Source organism: Eumetopias jubatus, unplaced genomic scaffold (genome assembly GCF_037043125.1).
Source record: "Eumetopias jubatus isolate StellerSeaLion01/CBP00866 unplaced genomic scaffold, mEumJub1_p1.0 scaffold_6, whole genome shotgun sequence".
NCBI classification, from domain to species: domain Eukaryota; kingdom Metazoa; phylum Chordata; class Mammalia; order Carnivora; family Otariidae; genus Eumetopias; species Eumetopias jubatus.
This window is the reverse complement of record NW_028274812.1, coordinates 74,722,196-74,745,044: the sequence shown is the minus strand read 5'-3', so window position 1 is coordinate 74,745,044 and position 22,849 is coordinate 74,722,196. Positions and strand designations below refer to the sequence as shown.

Genomic DNA, 22,849 nt, shown 5'->3' with positions numbered 1-22,849 from the left:
TCAGTCAGCTAAACGTCTGCCTTCGGCTCAGGTCATGATCCCCCAGTGCTGGGATCGAGTCCCATGTTGGGTTCCTTGCTCAGCAGGGAGCCTGCTTCTCCCTCTGCCTCTCTGTGTCTCATGAATAAATAAATAAAAACTTAAAAAAAAAAAAAGAGGGTCAGCCCTTTTGTTCTATTCAGATGTTCAACTGACTGGATGAGGCCCACCCACATTAGGTAGGGAAGCCCGCTTTACTCAGTCTACCAATTCAAATGTTAATCTCATCCAGAAAGACCCTCACAGACACACGCAGAATAATATTTGACCAATTGTCTGGATACCCAGTAGCTTAGCTAAAATCATCCCACATACACCAAATATTTTTCACCAAATATTTGCTGAGTGAATGCTTACACTTGTAAGCACTAAGCCAATGAAACAGTGATACATCAAATACGGTCCACAGCCTCATGAAGCTAACAATCTAGAGAATTTAACAGGATATTACATGAAGAGCTACACAAATAATTATAAAATAACAATGTGATAAGTACGGGGGAAAGAAATCTAACTTATCTATCTAACTTAACTTAGGGGCTTAAAAGGAAAGTGATATTAAACGAGATCTGAAGGACAAGGAGAAGAGTTGGAGTTGACCAGGTGAAAGGTTCAGGGTGATTGTGCAGGGAACAGCAGGGGCACAAACCCCGAGGCAGAAGAGCTTGGCTTCTTAGAGAGGGTACTGGGAAGGAAACATCAACTATGAGAAGAATGATGAAAGATGACCCTGGGAAGACAGGCAGGAACCAGAGCAGGCCAGTCCTTGTTAGCTAGATAAAGTGCTAAACTTTATCCTAAGAGTAATGGGAAGACCCAGTTCTTTGTCTGACTCATGATGTCATTTTGTGAAAACACTACAAGTGAGTTAGCAGCACTTACCCACAATATTTGTTATTCACCACACTAAGGAATCTACATACAAAGGCTAGCTCATTAAAGAAAGAGAAAACAGTGCTTCAGAACCAGTTTCTGAGTACCAGGCAGATGACAGAAGGTTCCATCTGGGCTCGTGACTCTCAGTCTGCCTTCCATGTCTCCCAACTGCATCATCTGTCTTCATAACACAACCTCATAGCCACCACACCAAGGGCAGATCTGATTCATGCCCTACATCAATAACGTTTTAGGGCGCCTGGGTGGCTCAGTTGGTTAAACGTCTGCCTTTGGCTCAGGTCATGATCCCAGAGTCCTGGGATCTGAGCAGGGAGTCTGCTTCTCCCTCTCCCTCTGCCCTTCCCCCTGCTTGGGTTCTCTCTCACACACTCTCTCTCTCTCTCGAATAAGTAAAATCTTTAAAAAAATCAATAACATTTTAACTTAGAAAATTAATTTTGGGGGCGCCTCAGTGGCTCAGTCGTTAAGTGTCTGCCTTCGGCTCAGGTCATGATCCCGGGGTCCTGGGATCGAGCCCCGCATTGGGCTCCCTGCTCTGCAGGAAGCCTGCTTCTCCCTCTCCTCTGCTTGTGTTCCCTCTCTCGCTGTGTCTCTGTCAAATAAATAAATAAAATCTTTAAAAAAAAAAAAAGAAAAGAAAATTAACTTTAAAAATATTTACTTTATACAATACATTTTAATATATAATGGAAACATACTAATCACTAGAAACCATAGTTGCATCTAGGAAAGGGGAACAAACTAGCTGGGGCACCAAAGTGGGTGGGAGACAAACTTTCCACTTTTTTCCATTTTTATTTTTATATAGTCAATCTGTAAGGCTATGAAAAATATTAAAACTATTAAGAACCATTTATCTCAATCTGTAAGAATAATATAACCATACTCACTATTTACATTTGTTAAATCTCTATCCTTATGTTTCTGGCAGTTCTGACAGAGACTGTGAATTGCCTATTGTAACATCTGTTTCTCCCCTTCTTCCCCAGCAAGAGAACCCAATATTATTTGGGGTGGAATTGTATCAGATAAAAGACTAAAATTCCAAACTCCCCTATAGTTAGATGAGGCCCTGTGGCTGAGTTCTGAGCAATGACATGTAAGTAGAAGTGATGGATGGGATGTGGCGCAGGACCCTTAAAGAGAGCTGACCCCACTGGAAAGTGGCCCTTCTTGTGTTTCTCTCATTTCTTCCAGCAGCCAGCTTGGAATATACAAATGATATTTATAGACCAATTGTCAGTTAGGACCATAAAGTGTTCTTGAAGACGGAAGAGCAGCAATGTTCCTGATGATTCTGTAACCCACCAAACAGGCCTAGACTGTCCACCTTCGATTTCCTTCATATGCTAGAGAAAAATAAGCTACATCTTAACCAAGTCACTATTATTTGTTTTTATTGGTGGTGTTGTTACATATATCAAAACCCAATCCTAAATGATACACCAGTCATCCCTATACCCACTGCAGGAAAGAGATTCTCGGACACATACTCAATAGCATATACACCCCACAATGTAGAATGTGATCTGTGGAGAAGTTACAGCCACATCTGAAAGGCAGAATAGAGCTACAAAAAGTTACTTCAACAAATATCCCTCATTTTTCCATTCAACAGACTTTTACAGAATACTAACTATATTCCAGGTCCCATGGGCAACTACATTAAAAGATAAAGCTATGATATAAGCCAGTATAACAACCTACACACTTCCCCAGAGGAATTTTGAACCTTGTAGTTTCTATAGTATTTTCTCCATCACAGCATGAAGAGAAACAGAAGTGAAACATACATTATCAAAAAGGCCAAGTGGGGCACCTGGGTGGCTCAGTCAGTTTAGCCTCTGACTCTAATTTCGGCTCAGGTCACGACCTCAGGGTGGTGAGATGGAGCCCTGCATCCAGCTCCTTGCTCAGCAAGGAGTCTGCTTGAGCATTCTCTCTCCCTCTGCCCCTCCCCCGTTCTCTCTCTCTCAAATAAACAAATCTTTTTTAAAAAGGCCAAGGATTTTTCTAAATCCTTAGAATATAGAAATTTTATAAATTATGTTGAGTTCTTATTTTTACATAAACCATTTTCCATAGGATAACCTTTCTTACTAATATTACTATAGCAAATATGTACCCAGTAAATGGGGGGGGATATATATTTGAGAGGAGATTCCCTGATTTTTTCCCCCTGAAACTTAAAACCAAGTTAGACTAAGTTTCACACGTTCACATCCTAAAAATAACAACCTAAGGGTTCTGGTTCTGTGCAAAATGGTGTAAACGTATTTTATCTTGTCTCTCCCAAAGAACACAACTATAAACTCTGTACAGACTGCATTGGGCAGCTATCTGAAGAGTCTGAAAAGTAAATGGCAGCATAAGAATGGGGAAGAAGACCAGAATCCGAGGTAAATTTCCTGGAGATTTGCCCTTCAGTGCAGCCTGGCTCCCCCCCCCCCCCGCCCCGCCCCCGTCTGTAATCAACAGGCCTTGACTTAAAAAGCTAAAAGAGCAACCGAGTGCAGACAAAAAGAATGCCAAGAGCAGCTTTCTTTTTCTGGTCCAAGAATCAGGAAAGGAGACTCCTAAAGGTCACAGAAGAGGGAAATCCACTATTATCTTCCATTCTCTCCAGCCCCAGCCCCTGTGGGAATCTCAGAGTGGGTGACAGGAGCACAACCACCACAGATGTCTAAAATTGTAAGAAAGGAAAATCATTCGTTTTAACCAGAAGAGCAATGGTCCCAAAATCATGGATCAAATGTCTGTTGCATTTATCTCTGTCTTCCAGTCACTTGGCCCTAAGTATAAATGCAGGTAGAGGAAGTATACTGCCAAGCAAGGAAACTGAAAGGCCCAGTTTTCTGGCTAGTGGGCTGGGAAAGGGGGGCCTCAAGGAGACAAAGTATCAGCAAGATCATAGAAAGAAGGGAACTCAAGAGAGCAATCCCACAAAGTTTTATGTGAACTCCTGAACTCACCTATGAGTTATGCATATATAGACCTGATCTTAAATAGTCTTACAAAGGATTTGAGAACTACACTATGGTGTAAACCACTGCACAGATCCTACCCTGGCTACAAGGCAGTACACATGATGGAACAGATCCAAACAGCACTACAAAGTGGCTTTGAAAATGTAATATTGGAACCACAAAACATAGAAGATAGGTCTGACCTGTGAACTGACCTAACCAGGTTGAAAATTAAAAATTAAAAAGAATGGTATTCCCTTTGGGATTTAGCCAAAACCTAGAATATCATACTAATGCCTATGTCCAGGATATATGCAAAAATTATTCAGCAAACAAAGAAACAGGAAAATGTTTATTTCAAAGGAAAAGAAAATCAATGATGATACAGAGAATGGAGTTATCAGACAAAGATTTAAAAAGTTATTGTAACCAAACCCCAAATCATAAGGGCAAAAGCTTTTGAAATGATGGGAAAATAGAAAGTCTTGGCCAAGAAATTAAAGCTGTAAAGATCCAAATGGAAATTTTAGATCTGAAAAATACAGTAACTAAAATAATAAATTCCTAAGATGAGCTCAAGAACAGAATGGAGATATAAGAGCAAAGAGTCACTGAACATGAAGATGGATCAACCAATCCTAAAAACAAAGAAAAAAAACAGGGAAAAAAAAAAAGTCAGAGCCCAGGGACCTGTGGGACAATACCAAAAAGCCTAACATTTGTATCAACACAATGCCAAAAGGTGAGGAGAAAGAAAAAATATTTGGAGAAATAATGGCTAAACACTTACCAATTTTGGCACAAGATGTAAACTTACAAATTCAAGAAGCTCAGCAAACCCCAAGAAGATAATCTAAAAAACATCTAAATCCAGAAAAATGATTTCAAAATGACTAGAAACAAAGAAAACATCTTTAAAGGAGCCAGAAAAAAATGACCCACTGCATGCATACAATTCGAATGACTGCAGATTTCTCATCAGAAACAAGGGAGGCCGGAAGAAAGAGGAATGGTATTTTTTAAAAAGATGTTTTATTTATTCGTTTGAGAGAGAGAGAGAATGAGTGAGAGCAGGAGCAGGGGGTAGGGTCAGAGAGAGAGAGAGAAGCAGACTCCCCAGTGAGCAGGGAGTCCGATGCAGGATATGATCCCAGGACCCTAGGACCATGACCTGAGCTAAAGGCAGATGTTTAACCAACTAAGCCACCAGGTGGCCTGAGAAATGGCATTTTTAAAGTGTTGAAGGTAAACAACTGTCAACCCAAAATTCTACAACTGGTGAAAATACCCTTTGGAAATGAAAGTGAAATAAAGACATTCTCAGATGAAGGAAAACTAAGACAACTGGTCTTCAGCAAACCTGCTCTAAAAGAAATGCTAAAGGCAATTTTTTTTAAAGAATTTTAAAATTTATTTATTTTAGAGAGAGACAGCATATGTGTGAACAGCGGGAGAAGCAGAAGGGGAGGAAGAAGTAGACTCTGTGCTGAACAGAGTCAGGCACTTAACAGACTGAGCCACCCAGGTGTCCCACTAAAGGCAATTCTTTAGATGGAAAGGAAATGATATCTGAGGAAAACCTGAAATGGCAAATATCTGGGTAACTGTAACAGGTTATCCTTTCCCTCTTAAATTCTTTAAAATATGTATGACAGGGGCGCCTGGGTGGCTCAGTCGGTTGGGTGGCTCAGTCGGTTAAGCGACTGCCTGCGGCTCAGGTCATGATCCTGGAGTCCCAGGATCAAGTCCCACATCGGGCTCCCTGCTCGGCAGGGAGTCTGCTTCTCCCTCTGACCCTCTTCCCTCTCGTGCTCTCTATCTCTCATTCTCTCTCTCTCAAATAAATAAAAACTTTAAAAAAATTAAAATAAAATATGTATGACAGTTAAAATAAAAAATAATAGGGCGCCTGGGTGGCTCAGTCGTTAAGCGTCTGCCTTCAGCTCAGGTCATGATCCCAGGGTACTGGGATCGAGCCCTGCATTGGGCTCACTGCTCCACGGAGAGCCTGCTTCCCCCTCTCCCACTCCCCCTGCTTGTGTTCCCTCTCTCGCTGTGTCTCTCTCTGTCAAATAAATAAAATCTTTAAAATTATAATAATAAAATGAAATAAAATAAAAAATAATAAACATTACATTAAATTATTACATCAAAAATTGTTTTCATAACTCAATAGCAAAACAATCAATCAAGCGGAGGATCTGAATAGACATTTTTCCAAAGAAGATAAAAGATGGACAACAGATACATGAAAAGAAGCTCACTATCAGTAATCAACAGGAAAATGCAAATCAAAAGCACAATAAATCACTTCATACCTGTTAGAATGGCTATTATCAAAAAGACAAGAAATAATAAGTATTGGTGAGGATGTGAAAAAAGGGAACACTTTTCCGCACTGTTGGTGGGAATGGAAATAGGTATATCCACTATGGAAAACAGTATGGAGTTTCCACAAAAAATTAAAAATAAAACTACCATAGGATCTAGCAATTCTACCTGAGTTTTTATCTAAAGAAAACAAAAACACTACATGGAAAGGATATATGCACCCACATGTTCATTGAAGCATTATTTGCAACTGCCAAGATATGGAAACAACCTAAATGTCCATGAATGGATGAATGAATAAAGAAAATGTGGCACATATATATGTAATGTAATCTAATTCAGCCATAATAAAAAAGAAGGAAATCTCACCATTTGCAACAACATGGATGGATCCTGAAATCATTACGCTAAGTGAACTAAAGTCAGAGAAAAACAAATACTATATATAATCTCACTTATATGTGGAATCTAAAGAGAAAATCTTGCCATTTGCAATGACATGGATGGAACTGGAGGGTATTATGCTTAGCGAAATAAGTCAATCAAAGAAAGACAATTATCATATGATCTCATTGATATGTGGAATTTGAGAAACAAGGCAGAGGATCATAGGGGAAGAGAGGGAAAAAGGAAACAAGAAGAAACCAGAGAGGGAGACAAACTGTAAGACACTCTTAATCTCAGGAAACAAACTGAGGGTTGCTGGAGTGGAGGCGGGTGGGAGAGATGGGGTGGCTGGGTGATGGACATTGGAGAGATGGGGAGGACATTGGGAAGTAGAACCACCAGCTTCATACAGCAAAAGTGTTGTGGTGAGTGCTGTGTATTGTCTAAGACTGACAAACCACAGACCTGTACCCTTGAAACAAATAATACATTATATGTTAATAATAATAATAATAAAAGTACTCAGGAAAAAAAAACAAGCTCATGGATACAGAGAAAAGACTGCTGGCTGGCAGAGGTAGGAAGTAGGTGGGTGGAGGAAATGGGTAAATGTATTCAAAAAGTACAAACTTCCAGTTATAAAATAAATAAGCCATGGGGATGAACATACAGCATGGTGACTACAGTTAATAATACTGTATTGCATATTTCAAAGTTATAAAGGAGTAAAGTCTTAAAAGTTCTTATCACAAGAAAAACATTTTTCATAACTACATACAGTGACAGATGCTAGCTAGACTTATTGTGATCATTTGCCAATATATACAAATATCAACTCATTATGTTGTATACCTGAAGCTAATTTAATGTTGTATGTCAATTATATATCAATTTAAAGAATTCTACGTAATGTATGGAGATATAAGCAGATGTAATATACCAACTATAACATAATCAGAGGAAAGTAGTGAGACATGATAATAAAGTTTCCACATTCCGACTGAACTGGTAAAATGGTCATTTTAAGTAGACCAAAAACTTATGTGTAGCATAATTCTTAGAGCAAGTCCCAAAAAAGGACCATAAAAAGAGATAAATTAAAATGGACTAAATATTCAAACAATATAAAAGACGACGACAGGAAAGGAGAAATAAAGAAATGAAACACAGAGGAAACAGATACCTAATAATAAAATAGTGAACAGAAATCCAGACATACCAATAATCACATTAAATGTAAATGGTCTAAAGACAGGAGTTAAAAGAGATATTATCAGATATTGGCAACAGCTACAAGCCAAATTGATTAGATCATTACAATCTCTCACCTACATGTTCTTATAAAGATTAGAAAATATCAACCTTAACCTCTGACTCTGTATGTCACTATTTTCAGCTCTTCCTTTTGACTTATATCATTGGATCTTTCAAACCAGTAATATCTCTATGTTATTTATTAAGCTTTGATTCTCAAAGGTTAGTTATAATACTGTTTTCCATTTTCCCACTTGCTTAAGTGAATTTTCTCATTATTTGGTAAAACAAATTTCCTGAGAAATTTGAGGAAGGAATTCCTATATGGAAACAGTTTTTGTCCCTTTGATATTATATGTCCTGCACTGAGAGCAATATGTTAAAGTCTCCTAGTATTAGTGTTTATTTCTCTTTGCATGTTCTGTAGCAGGGTCTTTTTTTGTGACGGTAGGTGCTGTGTTATTTGGTGCACAGATATTCGTTACTTTTTAATTTCATTCAAAATTGTACTTTTCAGCATTATAGAGTATTCTGTCTCACTTAATGCTTTTTGATATGGATTCTACATTGTCTGATGTCAGGTGTAACCCTGTTTGCATTTCCCATGTCTTTATTTTTAGTCTTTTTACAGCATTTTGTTTTCAATACATCTCTTACCTATAGCATCATTTGCTTATGCTTTGTGGAACGATCTGAAAATAATTTTATTAACAGGTGAGTTATTCTCATTTATATTTACTGATACTGATGAGGGATAGAAGCAGAAAATGTTCACTTTAAGCCCAGAAGACTGATCTATAACATCCATAGCTCCAATAAGGATCAAATACATGCTGGTGGCTAAGCTTTTTTTTTTTTTTTTAAGATTTACTTATTTATTTGAGAGAGAGAGCACGCACGCGCGCATGCATGCACAGGGCACGGGGGCGGGGGGGGGAGATGGAGAGGGAGAATCTCAAGCAGACTCCCTGCAGTGCGGAGCCTGATGCAGGCTTCAATTCCACAATCCCAAGATCATGACCTGAGCCGAAATCAGGAGTCAGATACTTAACTGACTGAGCCACTGATTCAGTCAGGAGTCAGATGCTTAACAGACTGAGCCACCCAGGCACCCCTGGTTGCTACATTCTTAAAAGAGTCTCACGACTGCCTGCATATCTCACCAATAGTTAATATCGAACTGAATGATAAACACCAGAGAAATCTTGTGAAAGTAGTTTTATGAGCAGAAATTCAAAGAAGACATTTGTGATTTAATACTTCTTGCACATCTCCTATCCCTCAAGTACCAAGCGTAGAACCACCAGCTTGATAGAGCAAAAGTGCAGCTCTTTTGCTCATGGGTCCTATTGCCATGCTACTCAAATAAATTTACCAAACAGCACCACAAAACGTCTCAAGAATTCTTTCTTGACTGTTGGGTTTGACAACCCCACAACAATATGATCAATATATTTGCTCTCAATTCTGTCACCATTATGTTATAGTTACCGTATGTAAAAATGAAGTATAAGATTTTGAATAAGTAAAATTTTAAAAGCTTACAAAAATGCTAATTAACCAAGTTTTAGTTTTTCCTGGGTCTGAGCAACCAAGTAAGGACTTTTGCTAACTAACCAAGATCTGCCACTATTAGTAACAATAATGTTCTCATAATTGCAAGATTATTGGTTTAAAAGATTACCTCAATTTGGACATGTAGAAAAACAGCAGGAGGCTGGGCCAGTGCTGCCAAGGCAAACTAGAGGCTCATATGTGCAACACTAAGACACAGAAAAGAAAGTTACTCTCTAATCACTCCCTAGGTATGTGAAGGCACAACTTAAAGAAGTTATAGAGCGTAATTTTTTTTAACTATGGGTTGTGATTCACATTTTTTAAAAATATTTTGTTTTATTTATTTATTTGAGAGGGAGAGTGCATAAGTGGAGTAAGGGGCAGAAGGAGAGAATCTCAAGCAGACTCTCTGCTGAGCACGGAGCCAGATATGGGGCTCAATCTCACGACCCATAAGATCATGACCTGAGTGGAAACCAAGAGCTAGACACTCAACCAACTGAGCCACCCAGACACCCCTCACATTTTTTAAAAAATTGAAATAGAGTAGGTACTACTAGGGTGCACTAAAAGCAGCAAAGTATTGTATTATGATATTCTGTTTCAATTATATGGGTATTAGTTTGCTAAGGCTGCCATAACAAAGTACCTAAGTGACTAAAACAACAGAAATTTATTTTCTCATAGTTCTGGACGCTGGAACTCCAGGATCAAGATGTCAGTCGGGATGCTTACATTCTGAGGCTTTTCTCATTGACTTTTCTCTTTGTGTTCACACCGTCTTTCCTTTTCTTGCAAGGCCATCAGCCACATTGAATTAAGGTCCACCCTAAAGACCTGGTTTTAACTTATTACCTCTTTAAAGATCTTAGCTCCAAATATGGTTACATTGTGAGATACGAGGGATAAGTACTTTAATACATGACTCTTGGGAGGGCACAATTCAGCCCATAACATTACATTTATACATGCATTATGTATGTGTGCAATCACAAAAGTTTTAAAATACCTTTCTAGAGGACTGTGAATAGACAATTCAAATGTATTAAATATATTCTAAGCTTAAAGGGCCTAGCTGTAATTTTACAATGGAGTCTTAGAACTTCAGTCTCCAGATTTCCAAGTCTTCGTGAGGCAGTTTAGAATTTAACTACCCCAGGGATACTCACAATGCAATTATGAAAATTCGTACGAACATATAAGTACTTTTGCTGATATTCTTACTCAACATTACCTGATTTAAAAAAATAATCCTAGTGTTTTAGGTGTAGGGTTTATTAGTATAAAGCTCTAATAGTTATATTTCCATGTTTTTAGAGACTATTATTCATTATTATATTGATTTTCCAAGCTACCAGATTAAACTATAGAAACTTAAAGCCATATTGTCTTTCCCCTCTCTTAAACCTCAAAAGCCTCAAATATCTAACAGTTTAATCAATGGCTAACCTAGATATATTTTTAAGGCCTGAGGGAAAATGTTGATATTTTAAATTCTCTAAATTCACTTAAGGCAACAATAATCCTTTGTTTAAAATGTACTACTTTAAATCTTTAAAAAAAAAAAGGGACGCCTAGGTGGCTCAGTCAGTTAAGCATCTGCCTTCAGCTCAGGTCATGATCCCAAGGTCCTGGGATCGAGTCCCTCAACGAGCTCCTTGCTCAGCGGACAGCCTGCTTCTCCCTCTACCTGCCGCTCCCCCTACTTGTGCTCGCTCTGTCTGACAAATAAGGAAATAAAATCTTTAAAAAAATAAATAAAATAAAATAAAATGTACTACTTTATATACAGTAAGCTAAAAACAGGTAAAAATTGACATATAAGCCATAAAATATTTTAAATATCATTTTAAGAATACAAACATCCACATTTTACATTTAGGCCCCATGTCCATGTCCAAGAAAACCTAATCATTTAGGTTGGAAACATTTCCAAATCTGTCCTACTTAATTGTAACATATCTTACGATTTATTCTGGATCTATATACTATCAAAGTTGGTTGAGTTGGTTCAACAACATAAAATAATGAAGTAACAAATAGGCCAAATCAGGGCAATCTTGAGCCTCTCACAATATTTGGTCATGTCAATTTTGAGAACCATTGGAAAACAGTCCAAATATTTGTTTTGTCAGAGTAACTGATTTTTTCCAAAGTCAAACAGAATCAAGTAAACGCTGGTTTCACACCACTGGAACTTTTAAATTTCCTGTCTCTGCAATTCACTCCCTCTTTTCCCAATAATTTTAACTATCAAAGCATACCTCTACCTTTCTCTAACAAGCCAAGTTCTTTCATACTTCCAAGCCTTTACATACTTTGAACAGAGTACTGAGAAGCAGAAAGCTTTCCTTTTTCTATTTCTTCACAAATACATTCTTTATACCTGGCATTCTGTGAAAGTGTATGAAAGATTGCAAAGGTCATGTGACATCAGTCAAGCTCAATTATATGAATCTGAGGGTAAAATATAAATCTTTCCCAGAGAGAAGATATATTTTTGTTTTTTACTATAAAATAAAGAGGGAACACAATCATGTCATCAAAAATTCAAGAGAAGGGGGTTAGTACACTAAAAAAAATGTACTTTATAATCCTCCAGCTATGAGCTCAGATTTTCTATACAAAAGTGCTATATTAATAACGATAGTACTAAAAGACCTCCTGTTTTTAGAATATATAATTTAGCAACAATTAATATTCACTGTCTCAAATAATTTTTTCAATATCTGAGTGAAGGAGGTAGAAATCACATTACAACAGAAGTGTAAGTGCACTCACAACAAGAATCTTCTTCATTGCTATATTCTTTGAACCAGAATATTACCTAGCATATAGTGGGTTCTGAACAAACAAATATTTTCTAAATAATAAAATAATAAATGAATGAAATTATCACTTTACTTTGTAAGGACAGTAACTGAAGCTAGTTAAGAGAAGTTCACTCAAAATCTCACAACTCAAAATCTCACAACTTGGGACTCAGGCTTTCCTCTAGATAAAATGTCTTAGAATGTTCATTCCATTACATTGCATTTTTCGTACTTGCCCAAAAGTTAGAAGGAAATTAGAACACAAAAATGAAAAATCTCAGACTTTCTTCAGTATTTCCTATACTCCATATCACCAGTTTCAAAAATTCTCAAATCAGGGGCGCCTGGGTGGCTCAGTCGTTAAGCGTCTGCCTTCGGCTCAGGTCATGATCCCAGGGTCCTGGGATCGAGCCCCGCATCGGGCTCCCCGCTCCGTGGGAAGCCTGCTTCTCCCTCTCCCACTCCCCCTGCTTGTGTCCCCTCTCTCGCTGTGTCTCTCTCTGTCAAATAAATAAAATCTTTAAAAAAAAAAAAAGTTCTCAAATCAAACTCATCCTTCTACTCATTCAAGCACATTATTTTGATTTTGTGTTACCCTATGCTACCGCTGTTGTTTGAAGCACTGTAAGGTAACAGGTATGGAGGTGTATATGTACACCCACATCACAATGGCATTCCTATCAGTGGGATTCCATTAAATAATACATCAGTTTCTCATATTGCTGAGGCAACTCCAGAGAACTGTGGTAGGTAAAAATTCCTGGATGATTAACTCTGGTATAGATTACACTGAAGAAAAAGAGTAGGTTTAACGTATCTTTCCTTCATAGTCCTGACTCTCCCTTCCCTACAACACCTCCAACTAGGTCTTGACATACCAAGACACAATCATCTACAAATGCACTTGACTGGAAGCTCATTTTTTTAGATTTAAAAGCTAATAATGTTGGCCAAAATGGACTTTAGTAAGTCACTAACTTAAAATGGATTAAAATGCTTAAAATATTAAAGAGTGGTATATTTTGGAGACTTACTTGTAGGTCATGTTATTATTTAATCTTAAAGACATGGAAACAATGTAATCACAATTATGATAGAGCTATCAATTAGTATTTTCTACCACTGTTAGAGAAACAAACTAATACATTTAGAAATAACAAATAAGAGATTTTTATTGTGTGTAGAATTTTAATTCTGAAGATTGATTTATGAAACATTATTAGTCACATGAAAATTCCTGAGAAAAAAATTGAAATACAACTAATCTAAATCAGAAGGTATCCTTGAAAATCATAAACATTAGATAAGCACATATAACACAAAGAAAAGCACCTCAAAGATAGTGTGGGCTATGTACAGAAAGATACTGAATCTCAGAAGTGTGAGGTACTTTCCCAAATACTACAAGGAAATCCTACCTGTAATTATGTAATTTGAGTATAAGCAAATAGCAAGAATCATATTATCAATGAAGAAAGGCCTTATTTCCCTTCGGTTTTTACAATTTTTTATTTTTTTAAATTTGGATCACATCTACTGTCAACCTTGATTTTACCAAGACTAATCACCTCCTTAACGTTACCTAGCAAGTAATTAAAATTTCACGGATGGTCAGGTTTAAACCGAATTCCAACTATTCTCCTGTATCCATTATACATTGTATAAACGTATAGAGAGTCAACTGAGTTTTAGATTTCAAAGCGATTTACTTCCACGAAATTGCATTAAACAGGATGTCTTAAAATAATGTTCAATCTACCACTCTAAAAGCTTCTTGCTTTAAAAGCTGAGTACTGTTTAAAAGACAAAAGAAATAAAAACATGGTTCATTCATTCATTAAATAAACATTTATTTAAAGCCCAATGAGCAAAATTCTGTACTAAGTATGACTCCTGACCTATGACAATCAAAATAAGAAAAAAATAAAATGCAGTAAATATAAAATGACATGATACTACTGAATACATACAAACAGAGGTGTCAAGTAATAATATTAGGACTGAAATAATTAGGAAAGTCTTCCCTAGAGAGATCATTATTAAATCAACTAATGCCATTTTAACTGTAGGAAATTACACAGACAAAAAGGAAAGCATTAAGTAAGAGATTCTGCAAATATATTTCAAGTGGAAGACTAAATTGAGGGACTAATGAGATCAATTTGGATAAGACAGTAAACCTGACAAGACTGATTTTACATTCAGCATAATAAAAACTATTATAAATTCTTGGATGACAGAAGAGTAACATGAAGAAAACACTAATTGATGAAGGAATGTTTCTCCTATCTACATGTAGGACAGACTGTAATACTGAAAATAAAACCAGCAAAATTGTTGCAGTTACCAAAAAGGTAAGGTGATGAAGGTCTGTGTTACTTTGGCTGAAGAAGGCTTCACGTAGCCAGATGACAGGCTGGGGTTTTAGAGGGCATTATCCACTAGCCAAAGCTCTCATAAAAATCAATAAAAATTCCTGGGTTATCAGAAAACTTTAAAGCCAAGAGATCTTCAGTGCAGGGCAGATCAAGAATGTCCCACAGCCATAGTTTCAAAGGTACATGTAAAGCAATTCTGTGACTTCTATAAGCACCACACAGCTATCTTAGAACTGAGTAAGAAGAGTAAAGCTTATTCCATTAATCACCCCAGAGCTGGTGAACTAGATTTTAAATCCAATTTGACTCTATGCAGACAATAAAGTTCAATTATAAACTCAAAAATGTGCTCTTAACATATTATGCTGCACCTTTCAACTTGGTGGAAGATCTCCGTGATATTATTGTTAAGTAGGAGTTAATCCTTACAGGTGCACAGGAGCCAAAAAAGATTTTAAGAACATGTATTCTTGATGCATACAGAAAAGGCATAATGACTCTTGCTCAGTGACTACCTATTCCAAATATCCACTCGAAACACTCATACTTGACCATGACTTTGGGAAATCCAAACAGGTTATACCACTAATGCAGTCCTTCTTAAGTGACAACCCATTATTTGGTCATAAATTACAGGAAGCAGATACACATGAAAGTCACAAATTGTTCTGTCACATCAGATTTTACCTTTGTTCTACTGAAAATAGCCCCCAACCTGCAGAATAATAAAAAGAAAAAAATCAAACTAGCAATTAAATTTATTTTGAAAAAAAAAATAAGTAGGAACTATTTAAAATTTCATGTCTTATGACCACAAATACTACATAACCATGTATTTGTAAAAGTTACCTGTCACCACAAAATCAGAAAGAACTCACACTAGCTACAATTTATTAAAGAAATCACAAGTCTTCGGGGGCCTGGGTGGCTCAGATGGTTAAGCGTCTGCCTTCGGCTCAGGTCATGATCCCAGAGTCCTGGGATGGAGTCCCACGTCAGGCTCCCTGCTCCTTGGAAGCCTGCTTCTCCCTCTGCCTCTCTCTCTCTCAAGAATAAATAAATAAAATCTTAAAAAAAAAAAAAAATCAGTCTTCAAGCCATTAATAATGATCAACAAATCACCAGCAACATGACCAGAAGGTAAGAGCTGAGGTGCAGTTCCTAATGAAGAGTATCTACTAAAGAGACGACCAAAATGACTAAACAGATCTCTGTCCTTACTGATGGCATTTCCCATATCCTAAATAAGAAGGAGAGGTCAAAAGCACAGTTACACAAAAAGAACTATCTAGAAACAAACCTGGTTATAGACTGTGACTGCTTAGTATCTACATAAGCAAAATTATAAATTAGGTATATTTCATTTGAGAGAAATATTAGGTGTTTACCGTGAAGAAAAATGAAACGTTACCAGGATCTGAAAAAGGTTGTCTAACTACACTGATTTCTTGTTTTAATAAGAGGTCTTAAAAAAAAAATGTTTTCATTTCCCGAAGTCCAGATTCAAAAAATAGGCATGGCTTTACCCACAGTCCCATGTCTAGGACAAGGATTTTGTACCAGGCCATGCAAAGTGTCCAAGGCAGAAGCCACCCACCAGGCATTCCCAGCCTCTTAATCGTGTCGCTCCAGAAACCAAGAGGCCTTGACTTCGAGCTTGTTAATGTGACCTGAGGCTTTCAGAACTCATTTCTGCTCAGGATAGACCAGTAGGGCCACTTCAATCCGGAGCAGCCTCCAATAACTGCCCCACTGAGTGTAACCAGTAAGTGGGTGGCACATACAAAGCTGAGCTGGCAGCCTACCTGCTCTCTCTTCACAGAAACAGTCAACTCACGCACTTAGCCTGATGCTACTTTCTTTGGCTTGGCTCTTGAGAAGCCAAAAAGTACTGTAAACAAGTCACACCTTCTTTCCCAAAACGGGATGCCGGGGTGGACCAGCACCGAGCGCCATCACACTGCCGGGGCACAGAGCCCTCTGGGCGGCCCCTCCATTCTGCTCTCACCGAGGGCCGCGCGACCCGGGAGAGCCGGCAGAGGGGCGAGGCCGAGTCCGGGACCCTCCGGAGGGCCTGCGTCGGACCGAAAGCGGCCCCTGGGCCGCCAGGTGGGCCGGCGGACTCACCTTGTTGAGGTGGGGGTTTCGCGTCACGGCGTAGCCGCGCTGGTGAGTGTGGCGGCGGCGGGGGGCTGCGGGCTCCATGGCCGGTGCGCGGGTGGGCTGCGGGGTCGGGCCGGAGCGTGCGCCGAGCAGGGCAGGCGGCGGATGCTGTGGCGGCGCGCGCGCTGACTGCGGCGGCGGCGGCGGCCGCGCTGGGAAAGAGCTGGCGGTCGGGGGCGGGCGTGGGTGGCGAGAGGGGGTGGACGCGGCGGGAGGAGCCCGCGAGAAGCCGGTGTCCCCAGCCGGGCAGCCTGCGAGAATCGCTGAGTCATGGCAGGAGATCAGCCGAGCCGGCGAGTGAGGAGGAGGAGGAAGAGCGAGGCTCCGGCGGCGCCGCGGGAGCCCGGAGATGGCGGGGTGGGGGGAGGCCGCCGCGGGAGTCGCTCCCTTCCATGCACAGTGCTTCTGATCACAACTGTCCTCGCCCGTCCCTGCGTGGGGCGTGCCTCCGTTGTTCAGGGAATGCTCTTACCCCCGAGACCCACGCGGCCAGCAAGGCCAGGTTCCCCCGCCCGCCCCGGTGGCCTTAAGGGTACCGTCGCCCCTGACCGAGGTGGGCCCTTAGCGGGAGCCCCTGGTAAGCTGGGAAGGTGCGAAATGAAGAGGTGCAGGCGGACACAGCGGCTGCGGGACCGAGGGATGGGAGCACTCACGAAGTGGACTCAGTCAGTCGGGGTCTTCTGCAAACAGCCCCTGAGACTCAGATCTCTCTGTCCCTTCCTACTAGGGCCTTCGAAGCTCTCTTTCCACCATCCGGGGGCCGGCCACGCCCAGGGGCCAAACAGAATCAACCTTGACCCAGAAAGCAGAGGCCAGCATAGAACTGGGAGAAAGGAGAGAGTGGGGCCAGAACACTGAGGGAGTCTAGAAATCAGTGGGAATTTTATTTTAATTTGATTAAAGTAAAAGCCAGGGTGTGTTACGCTGCAGATATGTTAGGGCCCACTGAACAGTCACATTTATCTTGCGTATAATTTTGTGAGAGTTCAGAAACCAGGATGTTGATGAACCTCTTTGAATATTAATGGGTAATTCAAACCTAAAGGGCTTCAGTTTCTTCTTTGGTCAAAGGAGAGAGTCAAAATAAATGATCTTCCAGCACTGGAATTCTGTTATTATTGATATTTATACTTGAAGTTTCAAGGAATGGGGGAGGAGTCAGAACAAAGCCAAAAGGAGTGTGTGACACACAAAAACCTCTAAAGCTTTCTGTGCCCTAGTTTCTTTTCCAGGTAAGTAGGATCACTAGTTTCTGCCCGACTCATTTCTACCTCATGGTGGTACAAGAGATAGTATTAGGGATTGATTAGGGGTTCATTTTATATATCCATAAACTAGACACACATCTAATGTTTTATGAAACTTTATCAGGAAGATTGCTACTACTGTATTTTTGGGCCACACTTATATCCAGAAGCTTCTTGGACCTATTCTTTGAATTCCCTAGACTCATTTGTTTCAAGGGAGAACATTTTATTAACGGTGAACACTTTATTGGTATCAGAGTTCTTTAAAAACATTCCTTGTGTTTAAGTGTTTAACTTAAAACATTCCTTGTGTTTAACACTTTTCACCATGAATGCTACAATCCATAAATAGTTAAACCTACCTGGGATACCTGAGAAGAAGGTATGCTTTACAAAACTCACTCTGGGGAGTTAACTGAGGCATGTTACAATTAGAGTCCTTTATCAGAAACAGAAACAGTTTAATTACAGGCCTAGGAAGCAAACATAAGATGCTGAAGAAACAAAAATGTCAGTACACCAGAACCTTATTATAATGCCCCTCGTATAGAAGTTTAGCTATGTTACCTGTCTATTCCTGTTTCTGTGATGTATGATGTACAGATAGGAAAACTGACAAATATAGAGAGAAGCCCAAAAAGTATGTGGGCTCTTCCCCCACACCATAACTGCAAAGGAATTACAAGATCCTGGCAGTGCAGGTAAAGAGAAGTAAACATAGGGGAGATGTGAATTTATGAAAGGAAGTCCAGTCATCTTGAATGCTAACAGTATGAGGCCTAACTGGGGGAGCCACTTTTTATATTCATGTGCAGTTCTAAGAGAATTGGGAAGAAGCTCTTTTTCCATGCAAATGCTAGCCAGAACATCAAATTTCAGTCCTTTTTACTTGTTTGTAAGGTTAGGTTTTAATGTACAAACAAACCCAAAAATTTTCGGAAAAGAGAAAAAAACTTGTTTTAATTTTCCTTTTACGAACCTACAGTTGTGCAGTCACTCTGCTCATAATTGGTAATGTTAAGAATGGGTAGGATTCACAAACTAAAGGATTAGAACCTGTAAATTTCTGTTAGGTGAGAATACTATCAGTCAAAATAAATTTTTCTTGCCCAATTTGATGCACAATGAACTCTAGTCATTAAAATAGGGTTGTAGTATTCTGATCTAATGTCTTTGAGACTAAGTACAAAAAATTCAGGGAATATAGCACATACAGCATTTCAAGTGTTTTACTTTCATGGTAAACTTAAAAGAGCATAAAGTTCCCACAAGGAAGGATTAGTCTACATCATTGGTGTATATTTGCAAAGCATTTCAACACTACAAACACTAAGTTTCAAGATGGAGCATTGGAAATGTTTTACTTTCATGAGAAAAAAAGATAATCTGATAGAAAGATGTAGCTATATGATATTAGGTAAATGATCCTTATTTCTTCATACAGAAAGCATGTTACTGCTATGTAAAATAAGTGGTTTTTAAGTTGAAAACCTCAAGATGCCTGGTTCTTGATGTGTTTCTACATGAAGGGAGAACCTTTGACCTTTTGGGGTTTTCATTTGAGAATTCCAGTGTTCAGTGTATTAGAGAGGAGAAAGTTCACCAGGGGAGCTGACCCAAAAAGTGGAGAATTTAGTGTAGGCAGCTGCATCCTTGGGATGGCCAGCCCCAGGGTAACTGCCAACCAAGGAAAGAGTTGACTTTTTGCCTGCATTCTGCAGTGCGGATATGACTAGAATGAGTGCTGGGGGTGGGGGTGTGTGCTAAACTCCATCTCTACCCATCTTAGGTTTTCGGGTGGCACTCTTTAACAAGAGGACATTAACAAGAAGTTTGTTAATGCTTGCAGTGCACATCACACCCAAGAAACAGAAAACAAAGTAACTCAAAGCAGCAGCTTAAAACTGTGGTCTATGTGGCATCTTCAGCAAAGAACAATACATTTGTAGAGAAATGACAGCACAAAGGAAAGCAGTTTTAGGCTTTCCAGGCTGGCAAACTGGAAAGGTAAATATATGGGAAGAAACTAACAGTAAAATTTGTTTCTTGATTCCTCTTCCCAAAAATATTTATTTTGGGGTGACCTATGCTGGTTTCCTTCACTAGGCTTTATACCTGGCTTGAAGGATTCCCTGATGAACCAAGCTCTGAGTTATTGGTATTTTGAGTATTATGGGTGAAATGGGTGTATGAATCATTTCATTAGAATGTTTTAAAAAGATGTACCCTTATTTTATTCTTCAAGCAAAAGTTTGTGCAAAAGCCCTAGAATGTCTGGAGCTCTATAAAGCTGTTTGGTTTTCTTTTTTCCTGAGGAAAGCAATATTACTCTTTAAGTAAAAGCATTATTCCCATTAGGGATAATGTAACCCCACCTCATTCTTACTATGTATTACAATCATCACATATTTGTATGCATATACAGACACTGCATGGTGGCTAATTCTGGAATAAATCCACAGACTAAGTCACAGCATGTATGTATCATTTATATCTTAACTGCTCACTTATACCTGAACAAATTTTCATTATGTTATTAATTTTCCAATGACATAATTTGGTTGCAATATTTTGCTGAAGTCTATTTGAAAAAGAAACTAGCTGTCTCACTTATTTTAATACGAGTATATTCTGGATCATGTTATACAGTACTTGTATAGAAACTCAAAAAGATAATTTTCCATGAGGAGACACTTAGTCTATGTTATTGGTGTGTATTTATAAAACATTTTAACACTACAAACATTAGCAGTTTCAAGGTGGGGCACCTGAAAAGGTTTATACTCTGCTAAAGTGATGCAGGTGTACCTTTTACACAAGACCTGTTAGTGAGGTCGATCAACTGAAAGTTAGAGCTGTGAAAACCAATGAAGAAACTAAGTTGAAAATGGAGTCTGGAGACAACGAAGGGAGAGTTCTCACTTCACTCAGTAGTGCTCCTGGCAGCTTACTTAGCCTACCTCGGCAGGAAGATGGAAAATTCTTCTTGCCCAGAAACAACCCAGCCAGTGAGAAACCACATGAACTTAGCCAATGAGAAGCCCTACAACCTCAAACTCTCCCTCTTCTCCGGTGAACTTTTGTTCAAAGTAATCGCTCCCAACTTCCTTCTTTCCTCTATACAAGGATACTCTTTTTCCTTCCATTTTGGGACTTGCCTATGGTTTGCCATAATTTACAGTCCCAAATTGCAATTCCTCTGCGATTCCTAAATAAATTCATTTTTCTTCTTTTGCTGGTTAAATAACTGGCTGTTTTGTTTTTAAGGTTGACAAAGTTTATCAGTGAACTGCTTCATATGCATCATTTCCTGGTGACATGAACCGTGCATAGGTTTTTAAGGTTACATTGGTTAGATTTACCGAATTTTTTAGCTTCCAGCAGTGAGAGAACCAACCATTATGGAAACTAAAGTGTGGTACTTTCCATGGCACTAAGAATAGAAATCTCTGTTAGCCTTTGCTAGGACTGTATGGAATGAAATCCCACAGGGGAAGTCAGTGAGTGCGGTGATACCTGCTAGCTTCTGCTGTGTGGAAGAGCAGTATGTAAAGATAAAGCTCTGTCCTGGAGAAAATCCTCCCCAAATAATAATGTTAAAAGGAATACCATTCTTCACTCCTGCTCTGTCAAAGCTTTTACATTTTCCGCTAATTCCAGGTTGAATCTGGTGAAGGCCCAATAATGTTAAACCAAGAAAGCATAGCCAGGTTCACAGTTAATGTAACAGGCATGATGGACACATGTGGGTAAATAGATTTGATACGTGAACTTCTGATACCTACAAAGTCTCCTGCCCATCCCTGCCCAATATCTCCGTGGCAGGAATACATACAGACATCGATGGTACTGTCTTGTGAGAAGCAGGAAGTGGTGCCTATGAGCCGCATCTCCTCTAGAAAGCACAATTCAAATATCATGGATCCAGACCAGTGGTTTTCAATCTTTATCCCATTTTAGAATCACCTGGAGAGCTTCACAGAACACTTGGGACTGGGCCAAAGAGTTGTTGGTTTAATTGGTCTGGGTTGTAGCTTTAGCACCAGGACTTTTTGCCCCAAGCTCCCCAGATGATTCTAGTTTGTAGCCAAAGTTGAGAAAAACTGGCCTAAAATAATGGTTCTCAAACTTTTGCATAGATCAAAATCAGTTGGAGGGTTTGTTAAAACGGGGCCCCACCCCCAGAATCTTTGATTCAGTAAGTCTGAGGTGAGGTCTATAATTTGCTTTTCTAACAAGTTCCCAGGTGATGCTGATGCTGATGGTCAAGTTACCACATTTGAGGACCACTAGTATAGAGCAATGCTATCTAACAGAAACATAATGTGAACCACAGATATAATTTAAAATTTTGCAGGGAGCCATATTTTTTTTAAGGTAAAAAAAAAAACAGAGGCACCTGGGTGGTGCAGTCAGTTAAGCGCCTGACTTGGTTTCGTCTCAGGTCATGATCTCAGGGTCTTGGGATCAAGCCCCAAGTCTGGCTCTGCACTCAGTATGGAGTCTGCTTGGGACTCTCTCTCCGTCTCCCTCTGCCCCTACCCCCCTAAAATAAATAAGTCTTTTTTTAAAAAAGGAAAAAGAGGGGTGCCTGGGTGGCTCAGTCCGTTAAGTGTCTGCCTTCAACTCAGGTCATGATCCCAGAGTCCTGGGATTGAGCCCGGAGTCAGGCTCCCTGCTCAGTGGGGAGTCTGCTTCTCCCTCTTCCTCTGCCCCTCCCCGTCCTCATGCTCTCTCTTTCAAGCTTTCTCTCTCTCAAATAAATAAATAAAATCTTTTAAAAAAAGTAAAAAGAAACAGGTGAAATATATTTTAAT

At 39.3% G+C, this 22,849-nt stretch overlaps 1 protein-coding gene and 1 pseudogene across 1 annotated transcript in view; both read right to left on the bottom strand.

Moving 5' to 3' along the window:
• Window positions 1-17,057, bottom strand: part of ME1 (malic enzyme 1) — a 191,307-nt gene extending 174,250 nt beyond the window's left edge. The window contains exon 1 of the mRNA XM_028108075.2: window positions 16,750-17,057. Coding sequence (XP_027963876.1) covers window positions 16,750-16,827 — 78 coding nt within the window. The 5' untranslated portion in view covers window positions 16,828-17,057. The remainder of the gene's footprint in view (window positions 1-16,749) is intronic.
• Window positions 17,058-21,294: 4,237 nt separating this feature from the next.
• Window positions 21,295-21,844, bottom strand: LOC148164090 (acyl-protein thioesterase 1 pseudogene; annotated as a pseudogene).
• Between the last annotated feature and the right edge of the window lie 1,005 nt (window positions 21,845-22,849).